The sequence below is a fragment of the Mus musculus genome, chromosome 11 (genome assembly GCF_000001635.26).
Source record: "Mus musculus strain C57BL/6J chromosome 11, GRCm38.p6 C57BL/6J".
NCBI lineage: Eukaryota > Metazoa > Chordata > Mammalia > Rodentia > Muridae > Mus > Mus musculus.
This window is the reverse complement of record NC_000077.6, coordinates 74,817,114-74,829,410: the sequence shown is the minus strand read 5'-3', so window position 1 is coordinate 74,829,410 and position 12,297 is coordinate 74,817,114. Positions and strand designations below refer to the sequence as shown.

Genomic DNA, 12,297 nt, shown 5'->3' with positions numbered 1-12,297 from the left:
CGGTGCTTTCAGGATCTTGGGCTCCATCGCACAGCACCGGAAACCCAACCATAAGATCGTAGAGCGGGCCACCGTGACAATCCAACCTATCCAACATTACCTGCCTACTTCAGGAGCTGCCAGGAACACAGAACAAAAGAGGGTGGCGGGTCTCCCTTCCCCTTCAGGTTTATCCTAGAGAAAGACACCCGGCACAGCTGAATGGAGTCTTTGATCTTGATGTATTGAACTGTAGCGTGTGAACCTGAGCATGAATAACTCTTATGCAAATGTCCAGTGTCACTAAGAAGCTAAAGCAAAGGAAAATACTAGGGATATACTAGGTAACATTCATTTAACAAGCACATGCCAGACAACTGGCTAAGTATGTTTATAGGTAAGACCAGGTGATCTTTAGTGAGAAGGTAGACTCTTGAGAGCCCAGTTGTCTACAGGTTAAGCAGCCTTTTCTTAGAAGCCTACAGGGGTGCAGGCTCTGCCTTTCCATCCTGGTGTCTACTTGCTTTGGGTGTTATTGCACCTGACCTACACATACTACAGAACATGGAGATGCCAGAGGTGGCGCTACCGGCCTTTTTGTTGTTGTTTTGCATGGAAGCCAACACCATTCACTCAAACTGTCCAGCTTGTCCTGTCTCCCTCAAGTGGCCCACAGCAATCATACAAAGCCAAGTGCTTCTAATCTTGTGAAGGACCAGTTCTGTGACAAAAAAGAAATTACTTTTCTGAGCAGTATTTTGAAAGCATCTCCCTTCTCTCAGGGAGAGGAAGTGAAAGTGGAATGAAGGCACACTTGAATGCTGGCCTTTCCCTTGCCCCCAGTACCCCATCTGCTTCAGGGCTTAGCAGAGATGCTTGCTATTTAAAACAAACAGCCTTACAGGCTTCACATGATCATGTTTATTTAGGTCACATGGGGACAGCAGTCAGGAGATGTTAGGCAAAACCAAGGATTTAGAAAGGCATTTGCAAGGCCTGTTATTGCCTTTAGGAGCCTAAAAATGGCCACCAGATTTTTCTCATCAACCAAGGTTTCTGGAAGTTCAGGAGTGGACAGTGGGGAGGTGAGACACCTAGAGGGAGGCACAGAAGAGGGAAATGAATGGGAGGGCTGTTTTAGTTTCCTGTTCCAATGGGTGGAGCCAGGGCATAAGTTGGCAAGCACATTCACTCAAGGGAAAGTCTAGTTTGATGTTTCAGCAAAAGCTTCGCTGGGTTGGAGAATGATCCCAGAGCCAGCCATCTTCTAAAACGTACTCAAGTCCTGTTGTGTCTTTTCTAGCTGCTGAGGATGTCTGGGTCAGGAGGGCAACAGGATCTTCTATCACTTTTTCATGCAGATTTCCAACGCCTTCCTTCTGTCTTGTGCTATTCCTCAATGCCTACTGCTCATTCCATAGCAAGCCTTCCTCCCTTGTCTGTGCTGAGTTCCTGTCCTCGTACCATTCATCCCGACAGAGCCACACACTTACAGCTCCAGTGCTCTAGGAAATGACTTCCCTGACCACAATGGGATGTGGGAACGGGTGTGGAGCTCAATACACACATATTCACACTATTCATACTATTCTAGGAGACGCCCCATCCTTTTAGCCTTGACTTGGTATCTTGATTAGTTTTAGGTAACTTTTCACCAGTCATAATTAAAACAAGGCCAAAGGGAAAGAGCCATCTATAAATAAGGGACATTAGACAGCTATGCTCAGGGATACACTAGGTAACATTCATTTAACAAGCACATGCCAGACAACTGGCTAAGTATGTTTATAGGTAAGACCAGGTGATCTTTAGTGAGACGGTAGCATTGGCTTGTACACTCACATCAGGAAGAATTCATTTTGTTGTTCTCCATATTGGATACAGCAAGAGACAATGCAACTACTCCAGGCACTGCAGGCTATGAAATACTAAGTTTAAGTCGGGCTCCTAGATCTCAATTTCCTCCAACCAGGCATGGTGGCTCACACCTTACCACCTCAAAACCTGGGCTCACGCAGAGGGATGGCTTCCCAGCTTTTGAGGCCTGCTTGGACTACAAAATGAGACCGTTTCCAAAACACACCAAACAACATCGAAGAAATGAAGTGTGTTTGGGGCTGGGCTACCCTGAACCCAAGTCTTAAAGGCATCAGGATAATCGTAAGTTATGCTGGCAGAGGTACCCTTGTGAGGCCATCTGTCCAGTCATCAGTGAAGAAGGCTCCCCAGAGTCTATACTTCCCCTTCCCAAACTGGTACAGCTTACGTCCTCCTCCTGTCTAACCTACTTCCCTGCACTTCCTCACTGCATGTCACCGCTGGAAGAGCGTGATTACAAGGTCTAAGATCCCAAGAAAAGGTGATCTTATCAAAGGTCACCAAGCTGTCAAGTTGAAAACTGGCCTGATCCTCTTTTCTATCTGGGCTAGTCAAATCTGGGCAAGTACTATCTGTATGGGGTCCAGAGTCCCTGCAAGTCTCCCGGAAGTGAGTGGACAAGGAAAGAAAGCACACATGCGTACGCACACACCATTGCTAAAAACAGATAATCATTAACTCTGCTTAGTGTCGTTCCATATGCAGGTTTAGTCTGTGAATGGTTTGCCTTGGAAGAAGCTCTGACTGAGCCTGACCAGTGACAGAGGTGAAGGGTAGAGCTTTATCCAGGCACCCATCCTGGGTATGAGTACTGAGTAATACAGAGACGGAGCTCAGGCTCCAGGCCAGCCTGGTCTACAGAGTGAGTTTCAGGACAGCCAGGGCTACACAGAGAAACCCTGTCTTGAAAAACAAAAACAAAAACAAACAAACAAACAAACAAAAAAAAAAAAAGGAAGAGAAAGAAGGGGAGCTCAGAAACAAGAAAGGAAGAGCCTTTGCCTCGGTTTCTCTAAGCACCTTGCTGTCTTCTCTGGAGTGGAAGCTGTGGGTGCCAGGGGGTGAAAGAAGCTGATCCATTGTTAAGGCATAGGGAAGCATGAGGACTTCAGACTTGCCTTTGAAGGAAAAAGGATGTGGCTTCCGGAGTCAATTAATTCAGGTCAAGGGAGTGGGTCCTGGCAGAGCTGTGAGTAAAGAGAGGCGGAGTCACACAGTGTGACTCAAGAGGCAGCTGGATCACTCAGGGGTGGAGATGTGCTGAGATAGGGAAGGTCCTCTCAAGGCAGAGGGCTGAAACAATGTCAGTGCTCTCGAAAGGCCTACTATGGGGTTCATACCTAACAGGCAATAGAACAGCCTCCCGTGGGCAGTGCTGGCGCCACTCTTCAGGGCTTATCGGCCACAAGCTACCTTGAGGTTCCACTTCCAGGTTGGGAATGGGCAGGGGAGGGAGTCAAAGAATACAGTGTACATATCTATCCCCTGCCTGTCCTGTGCCCGTCCCCACTGGTGGCTTTACATGGCACTTTATTGGCCATTTCTGAAGACACTCTGTGATAACTGCACTATTAAACAGATCCTTAAAATAAATACCATTATCCTATAGATTGTCAAATGTTGTATAAAGAAAGGATAAAACCCCTATAATGGAAAATAGGCAAACATTTTTCTACTCCAGAGCAATGGAGGATTCTACTCACAAAAGCAAATATAAAGACACAGTTTGATGGATTTGATTATCCCTAGAAAATCTTAACTGTAAAAATGAAACCATCATTACAAAGAGGAGGGGGAAGAAATCACAAGTGGAAGGAATCCTTGCAAAAGACATTTTCAATAGTTAACAGACATAAAGCTAACATTTTAAGATCTATCCGTGAAATAACAACAGACACAGCTGAAGACGACACTGGTCAGTTCCATAATAAGATTCAAACATGACACATTTTTTTTTTCCAATTGATAATCTTTTTAGAATAGCTCTCTGGGGCTGGAGAGATGGTGCAGAGAGAGCTACTTTTGCACAGGACTGAGTTTAGTTCCTAGCATGCATGTCCTGCAGCTCATTCCATTTCCGGCCTCCAAGGGCACTAACACTTACAGATGCAGACAGTCAGGCCCAACTGAAATTAAAAATCAGCATCCTATCACTATCAAAGGTATGGCAAAACCAGCCAATCGTTCATGGAAGTGTATGTTACCCCAGACCCTTTCCAGTGGGCAAAGTAAGGGGGTGGAACTCTCTGCCTTGGAAACTCCAGGCAAATTTAACCCTCAAAAAACTACATTAAAACTTTCAAGGACATATGGTAAAATGTTTTTTTACAACAAGGAAATCCTTTTTCATGACAATCAACATTTCCAACTAGGAACAACCAGCTTAGTGCGGTGTGTTCAAAACACACTGGAGCATATAACGAGCAGGCTTTTTGCTGGGACAGAAGTGGCAGTGGCTGGCCTCGGGCAGGGTGGGTACTGGTCATTCTGATTTCCACAGCTTTCCTAAAACAGACTATTAGCCTTATACTCAGAAAGGGGGGGGGGGGAGACATTACAATATACTGCTAAATATGTTATAGAAGTATACTGTACAATGACTGATCCCACAGTTGTTTAAAATGCATATGCATACAAACACAACGAAATGAAATTTCACTTGAGTGATGGAATTGTAGCTTACTCATTTCCTAAATCTTAAATATGAAAACTTGATAAGTGAAAGGCTGGAGATGTGGTGGCCAGTCTTGGAGGAAGTGTCTTGGAGGGGAAGGTTGCCTCTGCTTTGTTCTCTGAGGTATCATTGTTTAATCTCCCCTGAACTGCTGATGGCACCATTTTCCACTCTACCTTCTTCTGAAAACAGCCCCATACAGGTTCTCTTGTTGTGTTGTGTCTACACCTGCTCTTTCTGCATCATCAGGAAACTACCATCCCTAGAGGGTCCCGCTCTCCAGGTAGGCTGCTCTTTTGAACAATTAGCAAAACAAGCTGTCACCTCCTCTGGGGGTCTAGTAGCTACAGCATCTAGCCAAGTCCCCCAGCTGGGAATACCTGGCTTTCCTTCTAGACTCCAAGGCCCCTGTGGCTCTCAAACCTACAGTTTCTCTTGCCTTCCTAGGAAAAGAACTTGATGATCTTGTGTCAATCCTACCTTCAATGGCAAGCTTACAAAGCATATGTATGGGTTTTGTGTAGCTCCATAGTAAAATATTTGGAACTATAGTGTTTAAAACAGAACAAAACCTCCTTCTATTATTATATAATTATGTACTGTTGAAGAGGCATTACCTAATTATCACTTATTTCACATTGATTCTGGTCCAACGTGCTTTCACCAGACACTGATTTTATGGTTTCATTAGCTACTTAATTATCTACATTACTGCCAAATACAAGGCTCTGTGAAGATTTGGTGGCATAAGTTAAGAAGTAACTAATTTCACTTACTAGATCTCACTCACTGACATAGGCAAGTAAATGATACTACTTTAAGTGCTGAACTGTGAGGGTGGGAAAACCGTGTTTGTTCTGGCTTCCCTGTGCCATGTAATAACGTAGAGGTGGAGGAAACAGACTTAAAAATGCATTTTTTCCTTATATGAATTATTTGTCATAGCATTTCTATATTTGGTGCTAGAGCCCAGCCTTTAGCTTCTTGGACCTGAGTTCAAATCCTGCTTCTGTGCCTTGGCTCAGTCAATAACATTAGGGTAAGTTACGGAAGGTCTTGAAGCTTCTGTTGCTTTCAGCAGCCACGCAGGGATACGACAACACCTAATAGGGTGACTACATGAGACAATCTCTATGGAAGATGTACTACCAATGGTCAGTTCCTGATCATTTCATGACACACAAGGTGGCTTTGCTCTTGGTCCATAAGCAGTACTCTACAGCTGCCTACCTACCCTTAAAGGTTTAATCAAGGTCTTAACCTTCTCACCTGAGACCAACAGCAGGAGAGTTTCTGACAAAGCTCTACGACTCTCCACACAGTGAGGAGAGGACACAAGTTGAAATGTCATCGTGTCTGAAGTCCCTGCTGTGTCTCAAGTCCCTGCTGTTTCTGAAGTCCCCTGCTGTTTCTGAAGTCCCCTGCTGTGTCTGAAGTCCCCTGCTGTTGAGTCCTCCCGCAGGCAGGGCGCTCTCACGTCTCACTCTCCAGAGGCCGAAGCCCAGTCAAACTGGTGCCCTATATAAGGAGTGGAACAGCACTGCTAACCCAGTGCTGAGAGGCTGCCAAGCTGCGCTCTCCCACTGCTCCCTGCCCTGGGTGAACAGTACCTGGAGTACAAGCTTGCCCTCCTCTGAGCTTACTTCCAAGCCACTTCTGCCAAGTGCAGCTGAACTTCAGCCCTGTACCTTGCTCTCCTGTTCACTTTCCCTGTTGCTAAGGAACACCCATGATCTTCTATCTCCCAAGGAGAGCCTAGAGGCCCTGAGCTTTCTTGCTTGGACTCAGACAGCCAGATAGCCTATATCCCAAAGACATACGAGGTCTTCACTCAGTCACAACATAGTTTCCCAGGGTAAAAGCACAGATTCACAAAGGCAGCATTAGTTGCTCCAACCAGCAATTAAAGAAACGAACCACTGTTTTAGTCATTTGAGTGAGTCACAGCAGATCTTTCCAGAACAGAACAGGATCTTAGGCATGTGTAAGCTCTATTGCTCTGAGTACCCTGAGCCAGGCATTTTAACACTACAGTGGTACCCACACAAGGCACATGGGATGATTAGCACCTTTCAAAACCATTAATGCTTCCTTTAAGAGGCAAAGGCCAATTGTTCTATTAATGAACATGACAAGACTTTACTGAGGAGATGGCCATTCAGCAAATGAAATCTTCAGAGCAACAAACTCCCTAAAAACAATGTAAACACATCCCCTTCTCCCCTTCCTCAGGGCACTCCCGATGGTGCCCAAGACGCCTCCATACTCAAGGAGCAGTAACTAAAGTTTGTAAACAGCATGCAAGGGTCACTGCTGACCCTGACCTTGTACCATAAAGAGACAAAGAGTTTCTCCTTGAGCCTACAACCATACAGGGCTAGTCATATGCACGTTCTAACCTATACAGAAACATCCTTAAGAAAAAAAGGCCCAGCTAGTTTATAGAAACAAACAACAGAGAACCCACACCACTCTTCCTACGAGTAACTTCTCACATGCATGTTAGCCTGCCAATAAGATCACACTCAGAGCAAGATGGAAACTCATTTCTCTAGGAGATCTATCTTACCAGTCCTGGAGCATTGAGCTTTTGACCAGTTACTACCACCCCTTCCCCAGGATCCTCATTAACCCCACAACAATTTAAGAAATAGATCCAGGGCTAGTGAGATGGTTCAGCAGTTAAGAGCACCAACTACTCTTCCGAAGGTCCCGAGTTCAAATCCCAGCAACCACATGGTGGCTCACAGCCATCCGTAACAAGATCTAACGCCCTCTTCCGGAGTGTCTGAAGACAGCTATAGTGTACTCATATAATAAATAAATAAATCTTTTAAAAAAAATAAAAAAGAAGAAAAGAAATGGATCCAAAAGACAGGTCCAATCTGAGTATATTCTAGAGTCAACAGGGGTGTAAAAGAGAAAAACTGCTCAGGCGAGACTAAAAACACAGAACATTTAAAAGGAATCAGGCCAAATAAAGACTGCAGGGAGTAACTGTTATTCTTCCTTATACTCCCATTTAAATTTTTTTTGTGTGAAAATATACCTGCTTACATAAGTACTTCTCTGGATACAACTGGATATTTAAAGAAAATTCCACAGATATGGATATAACTTGATCCACTCTCACAGTAAAGTTCAGGATCATGATTAAAGGATCTGAAGGTGCCCCCGTGTGGTTCCAGAAGAAAAGTGCTGCAAGTTAAGAAAGCTATGAAGACAGACAGCATCTCTCTCACACAACTCCCTCTGCCCTGAACTCACAATGGAGGCAAGAGCAACTCTGACCTCAGCCTGCCTTCCACTCCCCACATGCTGAGCTTACAAGGAGGTCATCACAGCCAGCATTTACTCCCTTCTCTGATAAGGGATGAGGCTCAGGCTGTACAGGACTTGCCCTACACTAACAAAGGCATGGGTTAAATCCCCAGAACCACATAAAACCACATAAGATGGCAACATCTGTAAGCCCAGAAACTGCGCAAGTGGTGGCAGGAGAACCAGGAGTTAAGTGCCTGCCTTGGCTACCTCAAAAGTTCGAGGCCAGCCTGAATGAATGAGACCCTGTTTCAAAACCCAAACAAAATAAAACAAAATGGCCTTGGGCTGCCTTTGCATGGGACTTTCACATCTTTCCACACCTGGCCAGTTACTCCTATTGGACCACAGCAGCTTTGATTTCCATCATGAAATGGAAGGGTTTGTTTTCTAAAATTAACTAATCGACCTGAACACTTAAGGTTAGCACAAAGTCCTCCTCAGAGTTGCCAACTTGGTCTCAAAGTACAGCAAAGCTCTAATGTAGGAACAACTGAGCACAGATGGGGTGAAGGAACCACACTGACAAAACCCAGCAGATTCTAAACAAAAGCACTTTAGTTCTCACTGGAAAACAAGTTCAGCTTCTGTTCCCACTTTAGCTATCAGGAGATCAGAAGCCAATTCCAGGGACCAGAATAGAATTTAAGATAATACCACAAAGATTTAATTTCATATCAATCCACCAGCACCAACACAAACTTGACTCTAGACACTTAAGCAGAGAGTCATTCTATACCACAGCACTTAACTCATTTCTTTAAAAAACTTCTCTTCAATTATAAAGCACATATATGACCAGACCCTCAGATGTCCCTTTAAAATGTCTTCAATGTTGCCAGGTGGTGGCGGCACATACCTTTAATTCCAGCACTGAGATGTCTGTGAGTTCAAGGCCAGCCTAGTCTACAGAGTGAGTTTCAGGAGAGTCAAGGCTACAGAGAAAGCTTGTCTTGAGAAATGAAACAAAACAATGTCATCTCATTAGACAATGTAAGAAAAAAAGGCAATCAAAAATGCAAAGATACTCATAGCTCTAGTTTTTTTTAAAGACCATAGCGATACTGCTCTTGTCAAACGTTTTCAAATTCTAGGAACATTATCTTAGCATCTATACAGCCTTCTCCATTAGAGTCTCAACCCTAGGAACGAAACACAGATGCAGATTCAACTTATCTAACTCCAGTAACAAAGAGTGTTCTCTAACAACTAGACATAATCAAAAGTCAATACTGTGCTGGAAGGGCATTTTAAATGGGCAAAATGTGTAAAAAAAATACATAATTATAAAAACATGAAAAAAATCTAAGCTAAACAAAAAGTACAACAGAAAATTAAACAAAATAATACAACTCAAAATAACCACATACACCTACAGAAAGACCAGGAGAAAACATGAAAATACTATTAGCCGCTAGAAGGCCAATCTCCTAGGTAACTTGTGTGTTCTGCAGTGCTAAGGATTGAATTCAGGGCCCTGTGCATGCTAGGCAAATGTTCTACTACAATTGCACCTCTAGCCATTTCTGTTTCAAAATCATTGAACATCTGCTAACCTATGATGAAACAAACATTTATTATTTATTAAATATCTGCCAGGTTCTCTGGCACTTAACTGCCACTGAGCTCAGAGATCCCAGGATTTCATTAAGGAAACTAGATTTGACGACTGAGGATGCAGCTCAGTTGGGAGAACATTTGCCTAGCACACAGAAGTCCCAGGTTCACTGGAGCATTAGTACCACATAACTCTGACTTGTAATTCCAGCACAAAGGATACAGATACTGGAAGAAAAGGATGTTAAATTCAACCTCAGATACACATCATGTCTGAGGATACATGAGACCCTGTCTCAAAAGCAACAACAGGGGCTAGGGAGATGGCTAGTTGGCTAAGAGTATGAATTATTCTTGCAGAGACCCAAGTTTGGTTCCCAGCACCCATACCAGGTAGCTCACAGTTGCCTGGAACTTCAGCTCCAGGGGATCTGATGCCTCTGCAAGCACCTGCACTCACATACACATACTCCCAAATAGACATAATTACTGGATGTAGGCAATCTAAGGCCGTGAATTCAATCTTGGAACAGTTTATGATATTGGTTTCTTCATGCTGTCCAATGGATGGATAAATTGTCTAGAACAGTGTTTTTTTCCTAAGTTGGTTTCTGATCACAATGTCATAGATCAGATCTCCAGGGGGAAGGGTTGTGGGAAGAAAACATGCTCCTAGCATCTCTGGAAGACCATGGCTAAAATGTTCTTTCCCAGCTTTCAACCCCACTGCACTATTTACATTTCCTTATACCTTTGCCAAAAAGTATAGCCACCTCTGAAAATGGAGCTTAACTACTTTATGGATGCCGAAGAGCTCAGGCACTGTATCAGGAGCGATACCAGTTTGTCCCTATGAACCCTAGGCAGCAAGTCAAGAATCCAGTACAACAGACTGTTTCTGAGACACAGAAGAACAAAGCTGAGACTTCTCCAAAGAGATCTGCAGAACCCTGGCATTCCCATTAGAAATGTGTTTCACATATGGTTACTCTGGGCACAGTATTGTCCAATGTTAGCAGATGAGCAGTAAGAGAGTGACAAGGGCAGCCACCAAAAAAGCAGGATTTGGTCAACAATTAACTGTCAACATAGAAGATTCCAGTCTACACCACACCAATACCTGTTTTCTATTGTTCTGAGGATGGAACTCGGGGCCTACAAACATTGATGAACGTTCTACCAGTGACCCCCTACACCCCACCTAGTACACATAGACCTTACTTAGTTCCTCATTTGTCACATCAACCATCTACCCAACTTAAACCCAAGAAAGTATTTCCCCAATTCCAGGATTCAAACAGGATCAATAGTTTTCAATTATTAAGTCTTATATTAAAAACCAAAAGATTCCATTTCACATTTAAAAAAAAAGGCAGTACAATTGTTACAAAACAATGCTGTCGGTGGGTTGGTGGGTACACTTTATTGTGCCTCAGCTACATCTCAGAGTTTTGCTTATTCAACTCTGGTTCTGAAATAGGCAATGTCAGAATAGTGGTGGGCGATGAACGTGCAGCTTCCTGTGTGTTCCCCAGACAGGCCCTCTCCTTGGCTCGACTAAGATGACTCTCCCTGACACTCTCGTCACCTATCAACAGGCTAGCTCCTTTCTGGGAACCAGCTCGCTCAATTCTGTTTCCTTGAGAAAGCAGATATCTTGAAGGCAGCCATGAGCAGGACCTCCACTGGAGAACACTGTTGCCCTTGTCACCAAGCAACCCTTGGTGACAGACACTTTCTAGGCAGCCCTGACCCACACCAGATGCCACCAGAGCCCCTCTGGCCTTTGGCTGCGATGATCTGCTCCTCCTAGGTTTAGCTGCTGTGAAGAGGGCAAGGGTTAAAAATGGATCCACTGCTGCTTTCCTTTTTCCTTCTTTTTATTTAGACGAGTGTCTGTCTCTGTAGCACAGGCTGCCCTTACACCCATAGCCATCTTCCTGCCTTTGCCTCCAAGTAGTGGGGTTACAAGTGCCACAGAGCACATCCAACTAAATTTGTGTTTTTTAAAGAAGATTCCACATGGTGTCACTCATGGACCAGTGGTGAAATTCTGCTGGCCTCCCAATAGGCTCTACCTCCAAAGCAAGCTATTTTATAATATGGGTTTTTTTTTTCCTTGTAATGATGTTAGATGTAAGGGACTCAACACAGGGTAACTTCTGGATACTAAGCACATAAGGTCATTGCATCATATCCCTAGCCCCATACATCACTTTTCTAACTGAGGAAGAAATTAAGAATTAACTAGCAACAAGCCTCAAAATTTGGTTACGTACGTAAGTGCAAAGCTGGTTCATCAAATCCCTATTCTGGCCCTCAACCCAATGCATTTCAACCACGGCATCGCCAGCTTCCTTCTTAATGTTGACTAAACACTTAAACAGGTAGCGTCCGGCCGCCCCATCCAGGCGATCCCCCTTCTCAGAAGCCTCTCCGTCCTGGGCTCCATTGCTGGAGCCTTTACAACTTTCCATGGCCTCCATCCCTCCCCTTTCCTCATCCCTTTCATCCTCCGTGGCCTCGGGAGTCTCCTCCTGGCACAGTAACTTCTGGCTGAGGCAATGGCCTCCATCAGCAGCAGCCTCGCCGCCCGGCACATCAAGCCCACACAGGGCACTCTCTTGGGGGCTGTGGGCCACGTCTTGGCCACTACTCAGCTCTTTGGGAGTGGACTTTCTCTCTTCCAAGGCTAAGATGACGTCCTCAGGAGCCCGAGGCACCTCCCGCAGCTGCCTCACTCGCTCTCTTCTCTTCCGCCTTAAATGAATCCAAGAGTTTTCTATGGCTGTCAGGAAAAGGCTAACTTCTTCTCTTCCACAGGGAATTCGCTTATGTTGCACCTTATGTGGAAGAAAAACCAGAATTTTATAGGAAATCACCTGTCA

General features: G+C 44.4%; 1 protein-coding gene across 7 annotated transcripts in view; it reads right to left on the bottom strand.

Annotated features, from left to right (window-relative positions):
• Positions 1-2,555: 2,555 nt before the first annotated feature.
• The window catches only part of Mettl16 (methyltransferase like 16), a 56,041-nt gene continuing 46,299 nt past the window's right edge, over positions 2,556-12,297 (bottom strand). For 6 of the 7 annotated variants that reach the window (XM_017314719.2, XM_006533998.4, XM_006533999.3 and 3 more), the window contains one exon: positions 2,556-12,252. In XM_017314719.2, coding sequence (XP_017170208.1) covers positions 11,653-12,252 — 600 coding nt within the window. In that variant the 3' untranslated portion in view covers positions 2,556-11,652. The remainder of the gene's footprint in view (positions 12,253-12,297) is intronic. The other variant, NM_026197.3, reaches the window with a different exon arrangement.